This window comes from Eulemur rufifrons, chromosome 7 (genome assembly GCF_041146395.1).
Source record: "Eulemur rufifrons isolate Redbay chromosome 7, OSU_ERuf_1, whole genome shotgun sequence".
Taxonomy (NCBI): Eukaryota; Metazoa; Chordata; class Mammalia; order Primates; family Lemuridae; genus Eulemur; species Eulemur rufifrons.
Window position 1 is genome coordinate 156176704 of NC_090989.1, and position 25125 is coordinate 156201828.

General features: G+C 52.2%; 2 protein-coding genes across 7 annotated transcripts in view; both read left to right on the plus strand.

The window, feature by feature from the left end:
• RAD54L2 (RAD54 like 2) overlaps positions 1–2865 on the plus strand; it is a 91271-nt gene extending 88406 nt beyond the window's left edge. For both annotated transcript variants that reach the window (XM_069475782.1, XM_069475783.1), the window contains one exon: positions 1311–2865. In XM_069475782.1, coding sequence (XP_069331883.1) covers positions 1311–2305 — 995 coding nt within the window. In that variant the 3' untranslated portion in view covers positions 2306–2865. The remainder of the gene's footprint in view (positions 1–1310) is intronic.
• Positions 2866–9767: 6902 nt separating this feature from the next.
• The window catches only part of TEX264 (testis expressed 264, ER-phagy receptor), a 31656-nt gene continuing 16298 nt past the window's right edge, over positions 9768–25125 (plus strand). Inside the window, exons 1-4 of one of the 5 annotated variants that reach the window (XM_069473670.1) lie at positions 9768–9832; positions 10711–10784; positions 12735–13021; positions 23609–23830. In XM_069473670.1, coding sequence (XP_069329771.1) covers positions 12764–13021; positions 23609–23830 — 480 coding nt within the window. In that variant the 5' untranslated portion in view covers positions 9768–9832; positions 10711–10784; positions 12735–12763. Of the gene's footprint in view, positions 9876–10380; positions 10554–10710; positions 10785–12734; positions 13022–23608; positions 23831–25125 lie in introns of those variants that run through there. The other 4 variants (XM_069473672.1, XM_069473674.1, XM_069473673.1 and 1 more) reach the window with 4 other exon arrangements.

A 25125-nucleotide genomic window follows, 5' to 3' on the forward strand; every position in this document is an offset into this window, starting at 1 on the left:
AAAAAAAAAGTTAACAATTTCATAATATTACCTGGTATTCAGGCCATATTCAGATTTCCCAGTTGTTCCAATTGTCTTTTATAACTATGAATTTTGTTTTTATTTACTTTTATTTTACTTTTATTTTATTTACTTTTATTTATTTTTATTTTATTTTATTTACTTTTATTTTACTTTATTTTATTTTATTTAGTTTTATTTACTTTACTATTTTATTTTATTTATTTTAGTTATGTTATGTTATGTTTTATGTTATGTTATATTATTTTGCAACAGGGTCTCATTCTGTCACCCAGGCTGGATGTAGTGCAGTGGCATGATCAAAGCTCACTGTAACCTCGAACTCCTGGGCTCAACTGTTCCTCCTGCCTCAGCCTTCCAAATAGTTGAGACTACAGGCTTATGCTGCTATGCCCAGTTAATTTTTTTTTTTTTTGTGGAGACAGGGTCTGGCTGTGTTGCCCAGGCTGATCTCGAACTCCTGGCCTCAAGCGAACCTCCTGCCTTTGCCTCCCAAAGTGTTGAGGGATTACAGGCGTGAGCCACTGTGTTCAGCCTGTTTTGTTTTTAAACTAGGATGAACTGCTTTTTACCTTCATTTTCCTCTTTTTCCACCCTGATCACTGTCTCTTACCCTCAGACAAAGTCTGACTTGTTTTAAGATTGATCTCTTAGTGTGTCATATCCATTATCTCATAGAATTCACCTTGTGTTTTTTTTTTGTTGTTTGTTTGTTTTGAGACAGAGTCTTGCTCCGTTGCCTGGGCTAGAGTGTCATGGCGTCAGCCTAGCTCACAGCAACCTCAAACTCCTGGGCTTAAAGCAATCCTTCTGCCTCAGCCTCCCGAGTAGCTAGGACTACAGGCATGTGCTACCATGCCTGGCTCATTTTTTTTCTATATATATTTTTAGCTGTCCAAATCATTTCTTTCTTTTTTTAGTAGAGACAGGGTCTCGCTCTTGCTCAGGCTGGTCTCAAACTCCTGACCTCGAGTAATCCTCCCGCCTCGGCCTTCCAGAGTGCTAGGATTACAGGCGTGAGCCACCTTGCCCAGACAGAATTCACCTTGGTAGAGTAGAATCAGCTGGGGTATAGAAGAGTCACATGCCTTGTCATGGATAGATTTGTTTGGGGGATGAAAGAATTTCTTTGTGACTGGGAAAGGTTGACTGGGTGATGTTGTTTAGACATTGAACTATTAGACTTTTGGGGACTACAGGACAGGATTTTTTTTAAATGGAATTTTCCCCTCTACCCTTATTCTCTCCCTGGCCATTCTGGTTCTCAGTTACCTACATTTTGTCCCCAGGTTCCCAGGGGCCTTCTCGTGAGTCCACAAGCAACGGCAGACACAGTGCCTCATCACCCAAAGCCCCTGACCCTGAGGGGCTGGCCAGGCCCGTCTCTCCTGACAGCCCAGAGATCATCAGTGAGCTCCAGCAGTATGCAGATGTGGCTGCTGCCCGGGAATCCCGTCAGAGCTCCCCAAGCACCAATGCTGCTCTGCCTGGCCCCCCGGCCCAACTTGTGGACAGCAGCGCTGTTCCTGGGACAGCTCTTGGGACTGAGCCTCGACTTGGGGGTCATTGCCTCAATAGTTCCCTCTTGGTGACTGGCCCGCCCTGTGGGGATAGACACCCAGTGCTGGACTTAAGGGGCCACAAGCGAAAGTTGGCCACACCGCCTGCTGCCCAGGAGTCAGCCCGCCGGCGGTCAAGGAAGGGCCATCTGCCAGTCCCCGTGCAGCCGTATGAACACGGGTATCCAGTCTCTGGCGGGTTTGCCATGCCACCCGTCTCCTTAAATCATAACCTCACCCCCCCCTTCACCTCCCAGGCTGGGGAGAACTCCCTGTTTATGGGCAGTACCCCCTCCTACTACCAGCTGTCCAATTTGCTGGCAGATGCCCGCCTGGTGTTTCCAGTGACTACTGACCCTCTGGTGCCAGCAGGCCCCGTCAGTTCCTCTTCCACGGCTACCTCAGTCACTGCCAGCAATCCCTCCTTCATGCTCAACCCCTCTGTGCCAGGGATACTACCCAGCTATTCACTCCCATTCTCACAGCCACTTCTGTCCGAGCCGAGGATGTTTGCGCCTTTTCCTTCCCCTGTCTTGTCCAGCAATCTTTCTCGGGGCATGTCTATCTACCCAGGCTACATGTCCCCACATGCAGGCTACCAAGCTGGTGGCCTCCTGCGGTCCCAGGTGCCTCCATTTGACTCTCATGAGGTTGCCGAGGTGGGGTTCAGCTCCAATGAGGATGAAGATAAGGACGATGATGTGATAGAGGTCACTGGGAAATAGCTGGGGAGCCCCCTCCACCTCACGTGGGGGGCCCAGCAGGTTGTCCGCCAAGCTGGAAGGCAGTGATTTGGGCTTTCTGAGAATAGGGCACTTGGCAGGAGGGAAAAGGAAGAGTACAAAGAAGAGTGGTTGGCCATGGTGGCAGGGCTCTGTTGCTGTTGAACAAAAAGGCAAAAAAAAAAAAAAAAAGAGTCCAACAGAGCAGCAATAGTGGGAAATCAGGGACCCAAATCGGATGGAGGGGCAGGGCAGCCTGCCTCTCTTCCTTCCTGCCTTGCTTATGCTGTCTGCTTGCTTGCTTGCCCATCCGAGTGTAGAAATTCACATCCCATTTCTGTCTTTGGGAACATTCTCTCCCAAGAGAGCTGCCTTACTGGGTGACTTAGCTTGGCCTGGGGAGGGGAGGGAAGGGAGGTAGGGTGAGTGAGAGATGGAGGGTGGGCAGGGGGAGCAGACTGAGATTCCATGTGAAGTGGGGTCTTTTTAGGGGGTGGGAAGGAAACAGACCAGGTATGTGTGTTTGTGAGTGTGTGTGTGTGTGTGTGTATGTTTATGTGTGTATGTATATGTATGTAACAGAGCAGGGGTGAAGGGGGGAGGGGAGGGGAGGGAGGGAAGAACTAAGGGGGAAATTGAAAAATGAATTTACCTTTTTAAAAATGGAAATCAGAGTGTAGTGGTTCATGGCAACTATTAATGTGAACATCAGGGTGAGCCCAGGAGGAGAGCCATGGAAATCACAAGTTTCCTTCTAGTTGGGTGAAGAGAAGGCCCAGCTAACTCAAGTCCCTGGTTTTCAGAGGCACATTTGTTTTTAGAATTTGGGGGAAATCATGAGAGAAAATGGGCATTACCAACCTCTGTCTCTTACCCCAATGGCTGTCTCTGAGCAGATCTCCCTTTCCAGGGTGGGAGTTGTCTGTGTGCAGAGGCTGGGAGGGAGAAGTACTGCAGTGTGTGAGTGGGAGCTCATGGAGTTGTGGCTGGAAAAGACATTTCACCAGGATGGAACTGAGCCCCCGGCCGCCCATCCTGGTAGTCTTTCCTGTTCCTTTTCTTCCCTGTTGGAGAGCTCCATGTTAATTTATTTCTATGGGCAATTATTTATTATCTGGACTTTCCATGTGTCTTGTTTTGTTTTGAGGGGGAGGGGATATTAGGGGTAAGGAGGGTAGGAGATAGAAAGGGACATTTTAAGATATCCTAGTCCCCATAGTTACTGGTAAAAAAAAAAAAAAAAATCCTGCGTAGATTGTACATTGACCAGGGAAAGAGAGTTAGGCTTGACTGAGGTTTAAACAACTAAGTTTTTGAGAGACGGCCTCTCAGGAAGATCAGGGTAGTTAGTGGGGAGTGAGATTCATTCCACGGGGAGTGAGATTCATTCCACAGAGATTGAAACTTGGGATCATGGAGTTTGCTATTGGGAAGTAAGAGGCCCCAAATTTAGAGCTGTGTCCTCCTGGGATGACCATAGAAGCTGACTCTCTATGCTGATTAGTGAAGCTATGGATAGGCGGCTGCTGGGTTGAGGGAAAGGACTCTTGATTTTTTGTTAGGAAATGTCTTGGCTTCCCCAGCCTATCAGGTGATCAGCGTGGGCCTGTGTCCGCTGCCTCCATCTTTTTCAAAGGAGCGTGGAGGAGCTATTCCTCTGTAGGAGCCTTAAGTCTGGCTTTTGTCTTAAAAGAACACATCAGTCATTCTGGGTCTCCCCTTTCTTGTTGCCAGTGCCAGAGAAAGGGCATCTAGTCCTTAAGCATAAACATTGGCAGTCTTCCTATTGGCATGTCCTGCCCCCTCCCCCTGAGACTTTGCCAGGCGGTTCTTTATGATGAACAAATCTTGTCTGGCTTTAGAGCTTTACCACCTACTCATGGCTCCCTCCTGGGCTGGGCAGCTGCTGCATCTGTCTCTTCCCAGCCCAGGAGGCAGCTTAGTCAGGTCATCCCAGTAGTAGCTCCTATAGCTCTTCTGACTATCCCATTTCCACTGTTGGAGGGCTTTTGTAGACTCTGGGGTATCATCCCCAGAGAAGAGACAAGGAGCTGTCTGATGGGGTGTGTGTGTGTACTTGTGTGTTTCTGTGTTGTCCAGTAACACCAAAAGTGGAACTTAAGGAGCTTTCTTTCTCTGTTTTCGTAAGCACCCTGCCAGACACTTAACTCTTCTACTCATAGAAGCCTTAGATCTACAATTTAGCTATGCAAATTATTTTAGTAATTTAAAAATAGCATTTCCAACCAGTACTTTCTCTTTCAGATGCATCCCAAGAATGGATGGTGGAGGGACTCAGTTGGAGTGGGCCCTTAGGCTGAGGCTGGTGCAGTAGGAGGGAGCTAGTCTGGATCTCCAATCTGCAGAACACACTCAGAACCTGGGTTTTACTGATGCCTCTCAGGCCCTGGAGCTGGGATCCCAGAGAGGTGTGTGCACGCGTGTGTGTGTGTGTGTGTGTGTGTGGATGTGTGTATGTGCGTGTGTTGGAGGAAACAGAGATATTTCTGTGTTCACTTCTAGGAAATCACTGTAGCAGGCCCTGAGAATCCAGAAACCATCCCAGCAGGGAACTGAAACCAGTCACTGGAGAGATGGGCTTTTGAAGTAAATGGGTATTCTGAGAGGCAGCACATGCCTACTCTGTACCCTTAGTGGTTCCAGGGCTGGGTCTTGCTTCAACTCAGCACAGGCCATAATTCTGGGAGGCCAACCTGAGTAGAGAAGGCTTTCCCTGATGTGTGCAGCTTCTATTGTGTAGAGGGGTGGGGGTGGGAACATGGGAAATTGGAATGCTACCAGTTTCATGGTTTTTGCTTTTTTTTTTTTTTTTTTTTAAGTGAACCTGAAAACACTTTGTGACTTTTCTGCTGTCTCTTTGTGTGCTGGTAGGCAAATGTGCATGCACACCAAACAAGAGCATGTGTGTGAGGGAAGCAGGAAATGTCTCAGAGCATAGGAACCATGTTTTACAGTTTCTTTGATCAGGAACACTTGGTGAACCAGGTCCAAGTAGGGGAGGGCTGATGATAAGAGGCTGGGCAGATCAGGCCTAGGCGTTTTCTCTCACTATTGTCTTCCACAGAGTGTTTTCAAGGGCTTCGCAAGCCCCATCCATCTGGTTTAGCCTAAGTTCTCAGCCTGGGAAACACAGTACTACTTAGTGATTCAGGATTACCATTTGTAGTGAGTCTTGATTTCCTTTACTTAATTTCTTTGTAGATAAAAATTGAACAGAGACAAAGTAGCTATTTAAGAAAGGAAATAAGTGAACCATGTTGGGTCCGATCATTTTCTTCAGATTGGATTACCTGCAGGGTCCTCACTTCTTTGAGTTGTGCTTCTTAAGCATGTGTTTCATCATCTCCTGACTAGGATAACTCTATCTGATTCTTAGGAACTCTCTTCCCTAGGAATTAGTGTGTGGAGTCTCTTTATACTTCTGATTCACAACTAAATATGAAATTTCCCACTCCAGGAGTATGAAGCAAAGAGCTGGGATAGTTTGCTGATTGGTTGAAACACTTGACCAAACTTCAACAGTCTGGGTAGGACCGTCACTCCCAAAGCTGTCAGCAGAGAAAGGCCCTCTGTATCAGTCTATTCAAAACTGGCATTGCTCTGGAATTGAGTCCTCATCCCTCATCCCATGGGGAAGGTCTTCTGGGGGCTTTACATTCCTTGTTACTAGTGTTCCTGGACCTCTTTCACTTCCCACTTCCTTTTGATTTCTCAGAAGACCAGTCTCTCTTCTGAGTCATTGCCTTCTGTCTACCCAGGTAAGAGCTAAGTGACTCTTCCCCCACCAAAACTCCTGAGAGAAGTTGTCCTTTCCCCCATAGGACCCCCAGGAGGCTTTCTGTCCTTCTGCTGACTGTTCCCAGGAAATCAGCACCTCAAGGCCTGAGAATGCTGCACTCTCCACTGATCACCTTCAAACTCCGTTCCCCTCCTACTGACTCTTTTGCCTTGTGTATTCTGCTGTGACCCCTTAATGTCTATTCTGTGCTACTAGCTGGCCTTTCATGAAACCCAAGTCTTATAACGATGAACTTCCTGAGCAGGCATTGTTCAACTTTGCTCTTCAGGGACCTAAGTCTGCACCTTTCCCCTCTTCCAGGTCTATTTGATATCGTAATCTAGTGCATTGGGGAGGGTTAGCCAGGCAGGCTGCAAAGTCTGTACTACAGAGGGCTGGGGGAGGTTTGGGTACTCTCTGCTACCACTACTGGGATGATATTCAGAAGAGAGGGGACCTCATACTGTGACCTGACCCAGGACCCTCCCTGGAAGAGAGCTCAGCCCAACTGTGTGTGTGTGTGTGTGTGTGTGTGTGTGTGTGTGAGAGAGAGAGAGAGAGAGAGTACCTGTGTGTAAAAATGACTGTTATCTGGTTGTGTTACTCAGGGTGGGCTGGGGACTCACCAGAAGAATCCCCCCCAGCCTGCCTAAGACTGGTTTTTTCCTTGTACCCTCTTCAGAGAGGTCAGGGGAAGAGGGTCCAGGTGGGTTGAGGGGGTCGCAATGGATAACCACTAAGGCCACACTGCTGCCAGAAAGAGTAGGGGGAGATGAGGTGGGCATTTGGCTTTGGTTTTCCGTCTTCTTTCCTCAGGACGCCCTGAGGCCTGGGACCTGCGCCTGGCTTTGAGGAGCATCTGTAGCTGGGTGATCCCACTGCTGGTGTGACCATGGGCTTCCCTCCTCTCTCAGCAGGGCAGGCACTCCTGCCCCAGAGACTGGGCAACTGGCCGTTTCTATGACGTATTTATTTTTACTTGTGTTTCATGTCACTTTTTTAAAAAAGCAAACAGAACAATTGTAAGTCAGTATAACTGCCTATCAGTTTTCTTTATTTCTTTTTGTAAAATAAAATTTAAACTCAAGAAGGCAATGTTGTTTGATCAAGGAATGGTCTGGATAGCTGTGTGGCTGGGGAGTGGTGAAAGGACTATAACTTACAGCCTAGTGGGCACTGGGATAGCACTTGTGGGGTGAGACAAGCGGCAACAGAAGGAAGACTGGTGACAGGCTTTTTGTTGCAGTGGGGTTCACCAGGCTTTTTCTGCTTTTGCTCACCTGAAGAGGGCTGCATTTCTAGGCTCTAGGGGAAACAGCAAAGCTAACTTAGAGTGGGTTGAAGCTAGTTGGTCCTTAGCCATGGCAAGTCCTGCAGAGGCAGCCCTGACTAGACTGTGAGTGGCTGGGATTGGATATAGCACCAGTACCTTCAGAGGGTGGGAAATGATGTGTCTGTGAGTGGCCGGTGGCAGTGCTTGCAGAGTATTCTTACACTGTATTTGTGTCCTCTCATTGTCATCTGAGTTAGGGGATCTAGCCACTGGCTCACAGAGAGCTAACCAGGGCTTTGGAGTGTGAAGGGATGGGGGAAGGAGGGGACAGTCCAATTGGGCTCCCCAAGTTTAATTTCTTTAATGGGAGGAGCCCTGGGGAAACATTCTCTGGAAATTTACAAAGAGAGAATTAAAAAGCCTCTATGGGGATTCCTTGGACAGAGGAAGGCAGGAGGAGACAAAGGCCGAGTCTGGGCTCCTGGTAGGAGAATAGGTGCTATTGAGAGAACTGGGTGGACTGTGGGTGGGGCAGATGACTGCTGGATGAGCAGATCTCAGATCTGTTACAATGGGGATGGGGGGAGGGTGAAGAAAGTTCCTTGCAAAGGAGGCTGCTGCCTTCTGGTGGCCAGCTGAGGCCTTGCAGGGATCCTGCCAAGGGTGGTGCTTGCAATGTTGGAAGCAGCCTGAGGTGAAGCCTGGCAGGCTGATGGTCTTGCAGCCCCAGTCCCAGTCTCCAGCAGTCTCTCCTTCCACAATAGAGGTGTGGAAGGTCCTAAGGCACACTCTGAACTCTGACGTGGGGCGCTGGAGTTCCCCAACCAGACTAAAGGAAGTGAGCCAAGAGGACAAGATGAGGAATGGGCAACTCTAGACAACGGTTTCCTGGGAGAAGCTCATTAGCTTCTGAAAAGCAGAATTGACTGTTCAAACGCTGCAGGCGGAGGTTGTCTGTCTCTGAGCCGGTGCCACAGCCCCTCCTTGTGTCATAGGAAATGCTTCCAACTGTGTAGCCCACCTGCCTGGGGCACCTGAGGGCTTGGTTATGTGCCTGACATTCATAGGTAAAACAACTGCCACGATATGCGACCTGCTGCGCTGGCCCATCCCTGAATGCCTGTGGAGCCTGCTCCCTACTCTGCCAATCTGCCTGGAGGGCTGGGACAGGCCTGGCCTTGTGGATAAGGTTCAATCTTCCCTGCCTGTGGAAGGAAGAATGTGAGGCAGAGGGAAAGGAAGCCACGATTACCATGGCCTCTGTGTGCCCAGCCTGCCCTTTGTCTCTTTGCAGTAGTTGGATCCACAAGATGTACCAACCGTGGCTGCTGACTTTTTTCACCACCACCTTCCTGGTGTCCCCGTCAGAATGGTCCCCCTCTCAAACACCAATCCTTGTCAGGAGCACCAAGATAGCTCTCTGACCGGCCTGTCTTGTAGCTGAGTTTATGAGCATAGTTGTCACCTTTCCCGCCTCCTCCACCAGAGTCTGGGACTCTCAGAAGGGCAGAGTTTTATCTTTGAACCCCTAGCAGAGTGCTTTACAGTTTGCAGGTCCTCAGAAATATGAGCTGAAGATGGGACCAATCATCAAGGATCTTACTCTTGACCTGGGAGTTACCTGATTATTGCTAAACCGGAAGGGTAGACCAGCTTTCCCCAGCCACAGCCAGGGCACTGAGGGAGGAGCCTGGGAAGGGAACATTCCTGGGGAACTCAGCTCCAGGAGGACGGGGCCTTGATTTTTTTGTTCACTTAGTATCCCCAGCTCCTACAACAGTCTTGGCAGGGAGTGGTACTCACTCAGTAAATGTTGGATGATCACCCCTTTGTTCACGGAAGGGGGGTGGTGGGTGGAGGCAGGAAGCACCGTCCACAGGTAAAATCCACCATCCCCTTCCCTGAATCTAGATGGGGCTTCAACTTCCTCAGCTGTAAAACGGGAGCAAGTGGCCTTGTCTTGCTTGGTTCTCAGGTTTGTTGCCAAGCCTCAATGAGAGGAAATGGCAGGACTAAAGGTGGCACGAATGCCAGAGGCTGATACTACTGTGCTGTGCCTCCCTAACCTGTGCAAACGCTCCCTTTGGCCCTCTACTGCAGGCCACTGGGCTAACTTCGCCCCAGCGCCTGGAGCCGGGCTGTTACTGGGGGGCTCTGGCTAACCCAGATGCCCTGGGCTGTTGCTAAATCACCGGAAACCGGGTAGTTTGTTGAAGGCGGAAGATACACGGTGGGTCCAGTCCCAGCCAGTTCCAGGGGATCCGCGCACTCCCGTTGCCATGGAGATGGGGCGGGGCAGGCCTCCGCCTTGCGAGTCCCGCGCGCACGCGCCCACGGCCACGGCCACGTCCCGCCGCTAGAGGGGGCGGGGCGAGCGTGCGCGTTTGGCGCGCGCAGGCTCCACGACCCGGTCCGAGCCGCCTGCGCGGGTCGGCGTCCGCGGCGGGCGGCTGCTGAGGTGAGGGCTGGGCTAGAGGGGAGGCGTCTCCGCCGGGGCGTGGGCCTGAGACCCTCCCTCCTGTCCGTCCTGGCGCGACCTCAGGGCTCCCTGCTTCCCCCTCCTTGAGCCGCTCTTTGCATCTTGTTTCTCCCACAGTTGGCCCGGGCCGAGACGCGACCTTGGGTCAGCCCCTACTACCTGGGCGGCCCACATCCTAGGCCGCCGGTGCAGGGCACGCCCCAGGGCAGTGGAGTTAGGGGGCAAAACAGAGGCTGGAGTCGCGTGTTAACTCCGCCTCCGTTCCCCAAGGCCGCGCCTCGCAGCCCAGGCTGCAAACTTTAGCGTCCCTAAGTTACAGAGATCCGTGAAGTTCCGTGAGGTTGTGGGCAAAGGGAGAGGGGCTGAGTAAGTAGGCGAGGCTCAGTGTGAGTAGGGCCCTCCTCCCCGTGCGGGCCCCTCACAGTCCCCGTCTTCCCGCTCCCCGCTAGCGCCCAAGTCTTGCCCGCGGCGGGGCCCTTTAAGGACCCAGCCCTCCGCCGCCACGCACGTGAGCGGCGCCAGGAAGCCGCACCCGGCCGGAGGCGTCCTTACCGGGCCTCTGATTGGAGGGGAAACCGAGGCCTGAGAGATGGCACAGCCTGCCCATGGTCGCAGCAGGGACTGTCAGCGTCATGTGTGGTGGCTGGAGCCCTCCAGGAAGAGGGGCATGAGCAGAGCCCTAGTGAAGAGCCCTGACACTGTGAGGCAGGGTTTGGCTTCTTATTTCCCCAAGGGGTTTGAGATGGGGTGGGAGTGCTTGTAGAAACCCTGGAGGGCATTCCCTGAAAAGGGGATAGTCAAGAGACATGGTACCTGTCTTAGTGGTTATTTTGGGCTGGGGTGACTGTTCCTTTCAGCTCTCACCATTGGAGCGCTTGGCCCCTGCCACACTGGATGCCATGAGTTGCTAAAAGTGAGCCTGGCTTTTCAGGTGAGCCTCCCCCTCCTTCTCCTTCCTGTTCTCTGGTATATGGGGGAAATTCACATTGCTCCTCCCCCTTCCCCTGCTGACCAAAGCTCTAAGGCCTGCAGGCGCATTTTTTCCCCCTTTCTGAGCATTTTGGAAGGTGAGAGAAAGAAAAGTGGGGACTAAATTCCCTTGAAGGAACAGGAAGTGTGCAGCTGAGAGGGTAGGTCACTCCCAAGGCAAGTCCTGGCCTAGATGGTGAGAGTTTTCCAGCCAGGCGTTCAGAAGTGTCCAATATGGATTAAATGCTTGGTCCTTTCTGGAAGCCAGATACCAGGGAGGAGAGAGAAAGTGGAAATGGGAGCTTGGAGTCAGACCACCTGGGTTCCCATTGCCTGTGTTGTCCAGGTGGCTCTGTTTAATACCTGAGTGACTTTGGATGAGTCCCTTAACCTCCAAACACATGTATACTAATCCATACCTACCTTGTTGGGTTGTTTTGAGGATTAACGAAGTAGTCATGTTTCAGCATTTAGACACTGCCTGGCATATAGTAAGTGCTCCGTGGAAGATTTATCATCTTCATTATTATCAAAGAAAACAAGAATGAAACTAGTGAGACAAGATCAGTAGGATAGGGAACACATGCAGAAAAGACAGTGATACTGACGGGTAGGAGCACAGATGGGTGAGAAGACCAGTAGGAGGCACCTCATTGTCCCAACACCAAAAGTTTAAAAATTTACTTCTTTGTGAGGCAAATGCTGTGTGCTCATTGACTCTAGTGACAATTTTTCTGTATAAAAATACCCAGAACTCATAAGGAACAAATAATTCCATAGAGCTAAGTTTTCCAAGGGCTGCAGCGTTGCCTTTTCAGCTTCAACACCTTTTCAATTTTAAATATCAATTTTAAATAATTGGAGTGGGAATGTTACCCTAATGGGTCGCATGCTTCCGTTCCTCTTTAAACAGTCTTCTCTAGGCTGTGATTGTTTTTTCCATGGGCAACTCAGATCAAGCCCTCTATGTAAGAGAGTTAGGCCTCCCTCCACCCCAAGCTGCCCAGAGGCCTAGATCGTCTGCCTCGAATGGCTCACATACTGGCCGCTGTGTCATGTTTCTGGGCTGGCTGTTATGTAGCTTCTCTGCCTCTTATGGTAACTGTTAGTTCTCCCTATTGTGTGTTTCCACGTCTAGCAGCCTTTTCCTCCTACTCCTTGCTGTTTCTAGTCTTCTATGGGGTAGAAAAGTAGGATGAAGCTTGTTAACATTGTTGGTTCAAGTCTGGGAAGCTTAGTGCTGGACTTTGTTCTGGCTACTCAGGCTGTTTTGTTTTGGTCTCTTCTGGTTCTGGGTGGGTGAGCTTGCTGGATAGCAAGGTCCCTGCAGGCCAGATGTACTTAGCAAAGGAGAGGTTTCTGTGAAATTCTCTTCCTGAGGCACATTTTCCTCTGGGGTTTTGTTTCTCATGGTTTTCCTCTTTGTTAGTAAGTGTTTGAATGTTGGTGTTTGCCCGTTCTCCCTCTGGCAGTGGTCCATGGGGCTTGGAGAGGCTGGAATGGCAGTCTGGCTCAGCTGTGAGAAGGAAGAGGCAAAGTGGAGGAAGAGTAGGCTGGCTGATGTCTGGCCCATCTTGGGGGAGACTGGCCAAGCCAGGAGTATGTGCTGGTTGATTCACTCCTCTGCCCCTCTATGACTCAGTTTCCCCAGGTGTGACCAGGGCTGCCAGTTGACAGAGCTGCTCTGAGAGCTTCTACAACTGTGATTAAGAAATAAAGAGGCTTGTGGCTTCAGTCATCCTTTGTAGCTCCCTTCTAGGTCACCCTGTGTGTAAACACCTCTGGCCCCTCCCCCTCCTGGGTCAGAGTACCCAAGGCAGGGCTGAGGTTGGGCCAGAGCTGGTTGGCGGGCAGGTGGGCACATTGGTCAGAGCAGGCTACCAGCCTCCTCTCCCTTCTCTCTCCTTTGCAGCTCCTTGGGGGTGTGGGGGCCCCAGAGCCATGTCGGACCTGCTACTACTGGGCCTGATTGGGGGCCTCGCTCTGTTACTGCTGCTGACTCTGCTGGCCTTTGCCGGGTACTCAGGGCTGCTGGCTGGGGTGGCAGTGAGTGCCGGCTCACCCCCCATCCGCAACATCACTGTGGCCTACAAGTTCCACCTGGGCCCCTATGGCGAGACTGGACGGCTTTTCACTGAGAGCTGCAGCATCTCCCCAAAACTCCGCTCCATCGCTGTCTACTATGACAACCCCCACATGGTAAGGAGCCTCCATGGAGTTCCACCCCATGGATGGACCTGGGCCAGGGCTTGTTGGGGGAGGGGAGATTTGGTTTCTGAGGAAAGGGTAGGAAAATCTTTGGGCTGGCCCTGCAGACCCCTTCTCTGTGAGCTTGAAGCCCCTTCCATGTTTAGCCTGGGCTTTTGTTCCAGGCATCGATTTGCTGGCTTTCCACTCGGCCAGGCCTGTTGCCTCTTGCTCTTGGCTACTCATGGATTTCTGAATGCAGTGGACCACACCACTGAGTCCTTAGCTTCTGCCAGTTCTTTGGTCTCCTGTCTCTTCTTGCCATCCCTCCCTCTTCCATCTCCATTTGAGGCCAGCACTCTAAGGCCAGACCATTGAGATTCTGCCCACTCTGGGCTTACATCTTGTTTCTGTGCTTTTCCCCCCTCAGCTCTCCTGCTGTGGATGTAGGCCTTCAAAGGCTAAGAGGGCAGCTCATGGGACTAGGGTTTGGAATCCGACGTGTTCAGCCATTCTGGTGCCCTCTGACCCAGTGACACGGTGTTTCCTTAGACCTCAAGCTGCCTGGTGGGTAGAGGGCCAGGCGGGGGGCACATAGAGCTGGATGAGCTGCTCAGAATGTCCAGGGTGCTGGTGTCAGAGACTAACTCCGCATTGCTAACACCCTGTGGGTGTCTGGCTGTAGTTACGACATCTGATGAGTCAAGGCTTGCCAATGTAGTCTCCTGCCATGCTATGGGGTGGTGCTGCCCACAGCTGGATAGGCTGACAGCTTTGTCAAGGGTTCTTCAGCCTCTTATACCGAGCCATGCCAAAACAGGCATTTGGAATCCCCGGCTCTGATTTCTTTGCCTGGAGAGCTCAAGTGTATAAGCCTTACAGCCTACCCATTGTCTGCTGACCATACCTCACTTGTTCAACTAAATGAAACAAGGGTGTGCTGATTCCCTCTCTGTGCCAGGTTCTGCTCCACTCCTGCACTCTGGAGATGAATCAGACCTGGCTTTGCCCTCAGGAAACTCTGTGTGGTTGGCACATCAGACATCAGCCCCACACAGATGATTTTCCAACAAGGCACCGTCCTCAGTGTCCATAGAACTTTGAGCTGTGGGTTCAGGGAGGGTGCCACAAGTCTGCTGGGGAGGCTCAGAGAGGAGATGGATTTCACCTGGGCTTTCTTGTGTGATTAGAACTTTGCTCCATCAGTAAGGCCTGCAAGAGCAGGGCCTGGAAACATGGGGTGACAGAAGTATGGCCAGTGGACATATGGTGGGTTGAGAAAGGAGGAAGAGTTTGCTGAGCCAGGTGGTAGGGAGATATAGCAGGTTGGGAGGATGGGAAGAAGGGTGCGGCACAATTTGCCCTCTGTGTGTGTGTGTGTGTGTGTGTGTGTGTGTGTGTTTTTAAGACAGAGCCTCTCTTTGTTGCCCAGGCTAGAGTGCTGTGGTGTCAGCCTAGCTCACGGCAACCTCAAACTCCTGGGCTCAAGCGATCCTCCTGCCTGCGTCTCCTAAGTAGCTAGGACTACTGGCGTGTGCCACCAGGCCTGGCTAGTCTTTTCTATTTTTAGTTACCTAGCTAATTTTTTTCTGTTTTTAGTAGAGATGGGGTCTCGCTCTTGCTCAGGCTGGTTTAGAACACCTGAGCTCAAGGAATCCTCCCGCCTTGGCCTCCTAGAGTGCTAGGATTATAGGCGTGAGCCACTGCGTGGGCTTCCCCTCTTTGTTTTAGGAAGCTAACTGAAGGGCAGGTGGAGGAGGGAAGGAGATGAGGAAGGACGACCATTGAAGAGATTGGGCTGGGTCCAGCCAGGTGAGCGGTGATATCAGCTGGTTGAGGCATTAGTAGACATTGTCTAAGGTTTTGTAGTCACATGACTGGCAGATGGCACTAACTGAAGTTAGGAGCACTGGGGCCTGAGTGGGATGAGGCAGGTAGTGGGCTTTGGGAAGCGCCTAGACCAGATACCTGACTCCCACCCCTGCAAGGGTCTGTTGTGTAAGCCCCTCCTCCTCCTGTGCCCTCCCCTGATCGCTGTCCCTCCTTCCACACCTTGCCCAGGTGGAGCCCTGTGCAAAGCCCCAGTGGGAGGGAGGAGAGTCATTGTGGCTGCCTCTTTCCTCATCAGTATGTCTGCCTGTTCTGGAATCAGCACATTGCCTCTTGGGTCGAAGGTGCAGGGTGGGAAAGGGCCAAGACAGCAGGGTACCCTGGGGACGGTGCTGGAGGCAGGTCCAGGGAAGAGTGAGATAGAAGAACCCTAGCATGGGGTACTCTCCCCATGGCCTGGCCTAGCCACTGCCTCCAGGCAGCCCACCATGTAGCTTTCTAAGAGATGTGGTGGAACCCGTGTGGTGGGCCCTGGGTGTCCAGGGTTGGCTGGATCTAGTCTGTATTGGGTGCTGGTCTGGGAGAACCATGGTCAGAGAACACAGCCATGATGCTGGCAGTCCTGGGTTCTGATTCTGTCCCATCATTGTCCTGCTGTGTGATCCTTGGCATGTCACATAACCTTTTTAAGGCTCTATTTCCTTATCTGCAGAGTAGTGATAAACTGCTTCGTAGATAGGCTGGTAAGCATTAAGTGATATAGTGAGGCAATTCACACCAGCACCTAGCCCTCAACAGATACTTAGCAACAACAAAGAAAAGGGTGGGAAAAACACTCATACTATACTAGCATGTACTGAGGGGTCAGGCTGAGCAAGCCTAGACCCTTGGCCTGGCTGTAGACGTCTGGCTGGCACAGAGGATGATTGAACAGGTCCGGGTGGCCCCTCTGATCCTGCACCTCCCAGACCTGGGTCATTCCAAAAGACACCTGTATCCCCATTGAGAGATAGGTCACACTGGCACTTGGGATGGCTCAGGGACACTTGGGTCCCCACCTACTCTGGGAGTTGGGTGGTACATTCTCTGTCTGGCAGAGATTGTAACAGGTTCGGAGGACCATGACCCCCAGGCTGTAGATGCTTATGGTTATCACAGACTGGTCTATAAAGACCTGAGGCCTCCTGGTCCACACTCCTGATATTATGGAGCGGGGAACTAAGGTTTGGATAGCAGGAGTGAGGTACTGATCTCACACTTTCTGTTTTCATTCAGCAAATACTTGAGCACCTGATCTGTGCCAGGCTCTGTGCTGGGCCTGGGTATCGTGGGGACCAAGGGGCCCAACCCTGAGGACCTGTCAGATGGGAGCCTAGAGGAGAGGCCTCATCCTAGTCCTGGAGTAGGCTGAGAACTCAAGTTTTCTGCTGCCTAGGCTGCCTTCACCAGCAGTGTGCAGGCTGGAGCCCTGCATGTTCTGGCCCTCAGAAAGATAGGATATAGGCTGACCTGTTGTGTGTCCCATCCCCACTGCTCCTGGCACAAGAGGAGTCAGAATCTGCTTCTCTGTGAGTGGGGAGGAAGTGAGGCTGTTTCAGGCTGTGAGTGGGGCAGTGAATAACCAGGTTAGAAGTGCCACCTGGCTCTGGATGCTGCCCACCTCCATGAGGTGTGGACTGACAGCTCCCTAGCCATACCCCTTCTTGACCTCAGCTGGGCATAGGAGAGGCCTTGGAAAGGCCTGGAGAAGCCACACCTAGGCTCAGTGTGGGTCCAGGAAGTGGCACAAGAAAGGGTACCACCAATGCAGAATAGTGGCAGTTGCTGTGGACCCTTTCATATTAGATGCTGCTTGAGCTATTAGCCCTGTGTCCTGGAGTCCTGTCTGGGAAGAGGCGACAAGATCTGGGAAAGTGCTTCCTGTGAGGCAGGAGGAAGCATTTCATTCCTCATCCCTGAAGGCCTTGGCATGATTGGGAGTAGGGAGGGTAGAAGGAGGGAGCATGTGTTGGGAAGTGGACAGACGCTGGCAGTGGCTCACAGGTGCCCTGTGCCCCAGGGCTCAGCATTCATGGAGTGCAGGCTGTTTCCTCTTCAAGATACCTGAGGGAGGGAGGTGAGTTCAGAGACGGGTCAGGTGTAGGTGGATGTCAGTCACAGATCTGTGCCCCCACCCCTAATTCACACATATACTCTATCTGCACTGCCCTTGTGTAGCTGAGGAAAGGTCCTGGTTAGAAAAACTGTTCTGCCCTCGTGCCTGCCTTTGAGGTGGGTGCTGGGGGTTTGGAAAGTAACTTTAGCCTCCCCTTCTGGGCCTGGTCCCTCTGGGAACCTTCAGTGTTGGAAGGGAAGGAAGGAGCTGGGAAGACCCTGAGTGCCTTGCCTGATCCTAGCCAGCTCTAGCCTGTGAACAGGGAACCTAGTGACTGGGCTGCTGTCACCAGGCCAGTGGATCCACCCTGCCTGCCAACCTGGCCCTCTGCCTCTGGCCTCACTCTTTGCTGCCACCCCCACCTCTACTGTTGTGTTTGGGGCTTAAGCAGCCTGCCTGCTTGCCCTTGTGGGGAGCCTGGCTGACGGAAGAGGGGCATGGCAGCCAGTTCAGTTTACCTGGCTGAGGTGGACCTGTATTTGCTGCTTATATCCACCACCTAGTAGTGGGTGCTTGCCCCAGGCATGGAGTGGGAGGGGCAACTGGTGGCACTTTAGGTTCTGCCTTTAGTAAGCTAGACTGCCATTGAAGCCCCCTTTTCCCCTTAGTCCACTGAGAATCAAGACCTGGGGCCAGCAAGTCCGTAGGGGCTGAGGCTGGTGAGAGTTCTGGGGTAGGCCTCTGCCATTCTCCACCTTCCCCCTCAGTGTGTGTGGGATGGGGCCCTTCAGCCCTCCCTGAAGGCACTTCCCGGAGGTCCGGGAAGGGGTGAGGGAATAGGATTTCCCAAGTTCCTCCACAAGAACAATGGGAATATAGACTGGGCTGATGTTTTCTGAGGGCCCAGGCTCTCCCCTGCTCCAGTTACCCCATGATTATTTTCTGCCAGGTGGAGTCCAGGCTTTTGCTCTGCAGCAGGTTAACTGTGTGGGATAGGTCTAGAAGGGTGAGCACCTCTAGAACTGCCTTTGGAAGGGAGGTGAGGTGAGGCTGAGGGCTTTGGATTTGCCCTTCTGGGTTTGAATCGAGGCTCCACTGCTTACCAGCATGACTCTGGGTGAGTCACTTGGTCTCTTTGAGTCTGTCTCCTCATCTGTCAAATGGGGATAAAAGAATCCTTACCTCAGGGTTTTTGTTCTTGTAGGGACTAAATGATAAGGATGAAGCCCAGTACCCACTCACTAATAGCTGCGTAGCACACTTGACATCCATGCCTGCCTGAGGGCCTTGTGCCACTGGGACTTTGTATGGCTAAGAACCCTGCCTGCCTCTGGCCTGGTCCCAGCCTCCTGCAGGTTGCCTGGGCCATGTGAGGAGATGCAGTGCAGGGGAAAGCCATTGTGCACCCATTCCTAGCTAGGGCCTACTTCTGGGGCTCCCAAGTGGCCCTGGGTTGTGTGGTGCAACTCTGGAGCTGGTCTGCTTGGGTTCAAATTCTGACTGCAGCACTGCCTTGCTGTGACCTTTGCTGAGTGGCTTGGTTCTCTGGGCCTCAGGAACAGGGTTGATAACAGTACCTACTGCACAAGGCTGGTTGGATTTTATGAGCTTATGCATGAAAGGCAGCGATGACGGGGGCAAGTGGTGAGTGCCTTGTCAGATGCCGGCTGATATGATTATGCTTGGGAGTGGGGTGGAGGGAAGATTCCTGAAAGACTTCTAAGTGGGAACTCTCAGTCCCAAACCTACCTTTGAAGGTTAGCATCTTGCTGACTCCTGAAATGTAGGTCCTGTCCTCTAGCTTGGCTGCCTGCATCAGCCCATGTCCTGACTGGTGCCCGCCCCAATGTGCTTTGGGCACTGGCTGCTCAAATTTGGACACATGGGGTGTGTCGACACCTGCAGCACCCAGGACAGTGAACAAGGCCCAGTGCCCAACCTCTAGTAATGGGCAGGTGCAACTGCTCTGTTCCCCTGGGAGTACCAGTGCACATGAAGGGCACTGCCTCTACTTTCTCCCTTATTTTGGGCAGCTCTGGGTTGAGTGGGCTGGCATGGGAGGGAAAAGGGCAGCCCTCTGGGTCTGACATTAGCAGATGGTGCAGCTGTTCTTGTCAGGTTATGCAGCTTATGGGCCTGGGGTTGGCCATTTCTACTGAACTGAATGACTAGGTTTGGTGTGGGCCATCTGACACCATTTCTTTTTCCTAGATCCTGGAAGATATCAATCTTGTCCAGTTCCCAGACTCAGTGAGGTCTTGGCAGGACCCCTGATGTGGCTCTCTTTACTATGGCCTCACACAAGAGGGTCAGCAGAGCACTGTGAGACCTCTCTGAAAGGGGCAGTGGGGCCAGCCTTGGGACCAGCTCATACCTGGAAGCTTTAGCCTCCAAGCAGGCTGCCCTCTTCTCACAATGCTGGGACTCAGGAGGCTTCACAGCCCAAAGGAGAGCTTAGGGGTCTAGCATGCCTGTCTTTTTCCTGGTACTCTTGTTTTGAGGACAGATAGTGGGTGGGCTTGCCTTTACCCAAAGTGGTGGTGAGTCTGGCCACTGTCCTGTCTCCCTGGTGTAGTTCCTTGCTGGGGCTAGTTTTGGTCCAGCTCTTGTTCTGGGGATAGGTATCCAGAGAAGTGGCTGATATGGGGAGGAAAAGGAGCAGGCAAGTAGAGTTGGAAAGGCCAGCAGGCCTACATCCTAGGATTAGCCCCAAATAAAGATGTTGTTCAATAACCAAGGTGGCTGGGGTTGGTCTCTTGCCATCAGGACAACCCCACCTTCTGGGCTCTTAACAACCTTAGTAGGCCATTCCCCTGGAGGTAGGCCAGGATTTTCTGGGAGTCCCCCCCCCCCCCCAATCCCCCTGCCCTCCTACCGGACCAGCCTTGCCACTAGTTGCGTTATCTTAGGGCTTGTCCCATCTCCTTGCCGGCGCTGAATTGACCTGCTTCCTGGCTCCAGCTTTGCATGGGGTGGCTTAGCAGGTGGTAGGCTTGCTGATGGTCTTCCTAGGCTGCCCCTTAGCTACTGGCCAGGGCAGGGAAGGGGTGGGAAAGGAACCACTGTGCCCCACGTGCCTCCAGGATCCCAGCAGCCCTGTTTCCTTGATAGCTTCCTCCCTCCACTGTGACAAGAGTTCATCCCTTTCTCTGGGTGGAGCGAGAGGAAGTTTGCTCATGATGCAGGGCTTGTGTGTACAGGTGTGTACATGCATATACTGTCACTGAGTATTCCCGAAGAACTTTCTGTGTGTGCAAGATCCTGGACTTTTTTGCCTAGAGGCCTGGAGTGGTGGAGAGACAGGGAAACCATCAATTTCAGTGCAGCAGAAGACCTGCCTCCTCAGTGGGAACTTGGGATCAGAGAGGAGGGCCTGCTTGGCGGGGAGCAACAGAAGGTTTTGAGGGGGAGGATTGAGCTGAGTCTTGCAGGATGGGCAGGAGTTTCCCAGGCAGAAGGGACGATGGAATAGGGGTGAAGAAGGACATTTCATGCAGAGGAAGTAGCTTACGCAAAGGCAGGAAGCATGGGAGGACGTGGCATGTTTGGGGAGCTGCAAATAGTTCCATGTGGGTGTGTGTGGGGGTGTGGCGGGTGAGGAGGCTGTCAAGGCGGCCTGGGCCAGAGCCTAGATCTGTCCCTCCCTCTGTCACACAGATACTCAGTGGGTGCCTGCCCATCTGGGCTCTGGCCCCGATGGGGCCTGGAGCTGCTGAATGGAAGTGCAAGATGACAAATCCGGGCCGTGTTGTGTGGGCCATTCTAAAAGACAGCCTTGTATGCTGGGCTTGGGAGTTTAGTTTCATCCTAAAGGTGAATTGGGAGCCATTGAGAGGTTCTAAGCAGGATGATCACGTGTGTTCTAGTGTCTTTTGTGGACATTGAGAGGTTCTGAGCAGGATGATCATGTGTGTTCTGGTGTCTTTTGGGGTACTAAGCTCAGAGCCCTGTGAGAGCTGCTGAAGTGATCCCAGGGAAGACCCTGGGACCCAAATTCTGGCAGGCCAGGGATGGAGGGGAGAGATCAAGTGACCTTCTACCCATTTCTCCATCTTACCTATACTAGATGTTTCTTTTGCACAGCATAGGTTGCTAGGGTCAGGGACATGAAGATAGGCTTTGTGGCAGGCACTGTCCCTTGGTCTGTCAGCAGGAGGCCTGCCAGAACTTCCTGCCTGTCTGGCCGGTCTTGTCTTGGCATGAGTAGGGCACTTGCACCATCTAGAGACAAGAGGTGGTGCTGCAGCAATTTATGTCTCTGCCTGGGTTAGGTGGGAGGAGCTTCAGGCCAAGAGAAATGACTGTGCTGCAAGGTAGACTTGATACGGGCAAGAGAGTTTACAGCAAAATATTGGGAGGGAGGTGTGGGGGGAGAGTGTCACTGAACCACCATGAAAGGCTCCCCAAGAGGACATTTGAACTTGACTGGGCACGGAGGAGCTAGATATTCAGAAGTTTGGCTGGATGGGCATTCCAGGCCAAGGGATAGTTTGGACTGTGTTATAGCAACTAATAACCAGAACAGTTGTGGAGCACTTGCTGAATGCTAGACCCGGGCTAAGTCCTTGTGAAGTGTCTCGTTAATATAACAGTCTTATGAGTAAATATCAAGGAACTAGGGCTCTAAGAAGCTAAGGGACTTGTCTAGGATCACATGACTCAGGATATACACCTTGGCCTGCCTCCAGCTGTGGTTCTGACAACTGCATCATATTATTTGCCACTAAACCTCTGAGCCAAGCTTGATGTCGTAGGATTCAAGGGGGCAGGAAGGGTACCAGAGCCATGGAGAGCTGGGGATGATCCCTGGGGTCTGCTTAGAGGTGAGAGCCTGTAATATGTGCCCAAGTCCCAGGCAAAGTATGACTCCAAGACAGGGCTGGGCTGGCCAGACTGGAAGAGGCAGAGCAGGGCTGAGAAACCGCTAGAGGATTGCTGACAGGTCTTGGAAAGGGCTGGAGTGGAAGGGCAGAGGTGAGAACAGGTAATAATGACTTCACAGTGCTGAGAAGGTAGGCAGGGGAGAAGAGTAAGTGGAGGTAGAGAGAGTGGCCTGTTTAAACTTAGGGGTCAGCAGGCCCTTGGTAGGGGGAGAAAGGAGCCTTCAAATCATGCAAAACCTAGCATTGAGAGCACAAGATCTGTGCTAAGTCTCCTGGATCCAGGAACACATACATGGTGTTGGGGGCCCAGCCTAAGGGCTGGTACAGACTTAGTCACCTTGAAAGCTGACATGGGACACAGGTAGCAGAAGGTGGACAAAGTAGGGCCCCCTGATGCCAGGAGGAGAAATGAGTGCTCAGCCTTGTAGGCCTTGGGGGTCAGTCCTGGGGAAGTGTTAGAGGCTCACACAAGAGCCCCACATGGCTGACTGGGCTTTCTGGGAGCCAAGGAAGAGAGGGAATTTAGGGAGGGAGGGGAACAGAGTGGGATGTGCAGGCAGTAGGGCCCCAGAGAGACTTGGAGGAGAACCAGTAGTTTTGGGTTTGGCTAGGAAGAGACTTGGGAAGTGGGGCAGGTCCTGGAGTGGGGCATGGGTTGAATAAGTCATCTAGGGTACTGGTGGCCGGCCCTACTTGAGGGACTAGGAGGATCCCCTCACAGAATTTCATTAGCACCCCAGAAGTCAATGATCCCATGTCCTGACCAGTGCTACCTCCATCCCCTCAGTAGCCAGATGCCAGGTCCCCAACCTGGCCTCTTTATCCTGTGAGCATGTAAACACACACACTCTTGCTTTCCCAGGGCACGACCCCTGAGGGCTCTGGACTCTTCCTTGCTCCCACTCTTCAGTTTGCTTCCTTGCCTGCCATAAGTTCTCCGCCAGGGAAGCCTGCTCTCCTCCAGGAGATAGGAGGATCCAGGCCCCAGGATCAGCCAGCCTGCAGTCCTGCTGGTGGCCTTGGGGAAGTGGGGGCTGAACAGAGGGTCCCATCAGGAGGTTGAAAGGCCCCCTAAGTGGTGCTGTTGATGGGCTATGTGGATGGGGATGGTTTAGAGGTCCTCCCTGTTCTTCCCTCTCCAGGTCTTTTGGAGAGCAGAGACTAAGTCTGGTCCCTCACCATGACCCCAGGGTCTCTAGCACAGGGCATGGAATGTTTGTGGAAAAAATAAATGAAGGGATGGATGAGAGTCCTGCAGCAGGATGCCATAGGCAGGAGCCACAGATGGGTTCCAGCAGGAAAATAGCCAGTTCTATCCTGGTATGTGGGGCTACATGGCCTGTTGGAGCTGGTAGTTCTACCAGGCCTGACCTGAGCGGGCATAGACCCAGAGGCAGAGGGCCTCCTTCTTTTTTTTTTTTTTTTTTTTTTTTGGAGACAGAGTCTTGCTCTGCTACCCAGGCTAGAGTGCAGTGGTGTCATCTTAGCTCACTGCAAACTCAAACTCCTGGGCTAAAGTGATGCTCCTGCCTCAGCCTTCCCAGTCCTCAAGTGATGCTCCTGCCTCAGCCTTCCCAGTAGCTGGGACTACAGTAGCAATGCCTGGCTAATTTTTTCTATTTTTAGTAGAAATGGAGTCTTGCTCTTGCTCAGTCTGGTCTCAAACTCCTGACGTCAAGCGAGCCTCCCACCTCAGTCTCCTAGAGTGCTCGGATTACAGGCATGAGCCACTGCGCCTGGCCTGAGGGCTTCCTTCCTCTGCCCAACTCTGATACCTCTTTGCTTCCCCAGGTGCCCCCTGAGAAGTGCCGTTGTGCAGTGGGCAGCATCCTGAGTGAAGGTGAGGAATCAGCCTCTCCTGAGCTCATCCATCTGTACGAGAAATTTGGCTTCAAAGTATTCTCATTTCCGGCACCCAGCCATGTAGTGACAGCTACCTTCCCGTATACCACCACCCTGTCCATCTGGCTGGCTACCCGCCGTGTGCATCCTGCCTTGGACACCTATATCAAGGTAAGGCACAGGCTTGGGTTGTGCATGTGTGTGCACGTGTGTGTGCCAGATCCCTTGGGTGGGAGCTAGGAAGGATTGCCAAGGTCGGAAGAGGTGGTTTTGGGAGAGAAGCACCCTGGGGCCATCATGGTGTCTGTGGAGCTAGGAAGATGGGCAGAGGCTGTTGACATCTCTTTCAGATGCCTGAGACCTTGTAGGGGCCAGAGCATCTCCCAAGAGCATGGAGAGCTTGTTTAGAAGCCTGGCCTGCTCAGTTTGGCTCGAGCTTTGACCAAAGACATCCTCATTGCTCATCCTGCGCTCCTGGCTCAGATGGATGGACAGGCCTACCCTCTTCCTGTCCTGTTGGAGGCCTGCAAAGCAAGGCCCTGAGGCTCCAAGTGGCTGGGCAGACCCCAGGTACCCATATGTTGCCCCTTGCCCTGCCTCTGCATGGGTTTATGCACCTGCTCTCTGAGCCTAGGACTGCGGTAGCAACAGCAGGCCCTGTCTTCTTCCTGATGTGATTACTAGCAATGCTGGCCCAGCCTTTCAGGAGGATGGAAAAGAGCTAGCCACCAGGAGGTCTCACGGGGGTCTGTATCTATAGAGATTTTTAAAACTTGCCCTATCGCACCTCCCTTCTCCTCTAAACATTTTGTAAACTTGGATACGAGGGAAATGACCTCAGTTTGAGCTTGGAAGTGATTGTTTATTCATTCATCTAACTTACATTTATTAAGCGTCTGTGCACCAGTTGCCTTGATGGGCATGAAGTGAAATCTTGGTACATGAAACGGGCATTTACAGTGAGGTGATGAAGATAGGTAATGAATGTCAGACAGAAATGGGACACAGGAAAGAACAGGGTGAGAAAAGTCAGGGGACCAACTTGGACAGAGTGGTTAGGGACAGCCTGTTGGAAGGAGGTAACCTCAAGATAGAGTTCTAGAAGAGCCTTTGGGGAGGAGTAAGAATGTTATAGGTAGAGTAGGGTGAGGAACACACGTTTGATCTAAATGCAATGGGAAGTCACTGTATTGTTCCAACCACAAAAGTTACATGGTTGGAGCCACGTCTGTAGAAGATGGGCTGTCCTCTCCCTGGGTAGGGTAGAACTGGATCACAGATCAGGGGCTGGGTGGAGGTGCTTAGGAGGCTGTCATGAATCCCAGTGTGAGTGGTGGCAGTTTCGGCTGGGACAGTGTCTATAGGGATGCAGACAAGCCAGAGAGTTACAAATATTTTGGGGTAGAATCAATGGACTTTTTAGGTGGATTTGCTGTTGGGGGAAGGGAGGATGTAGGGGGAATCAC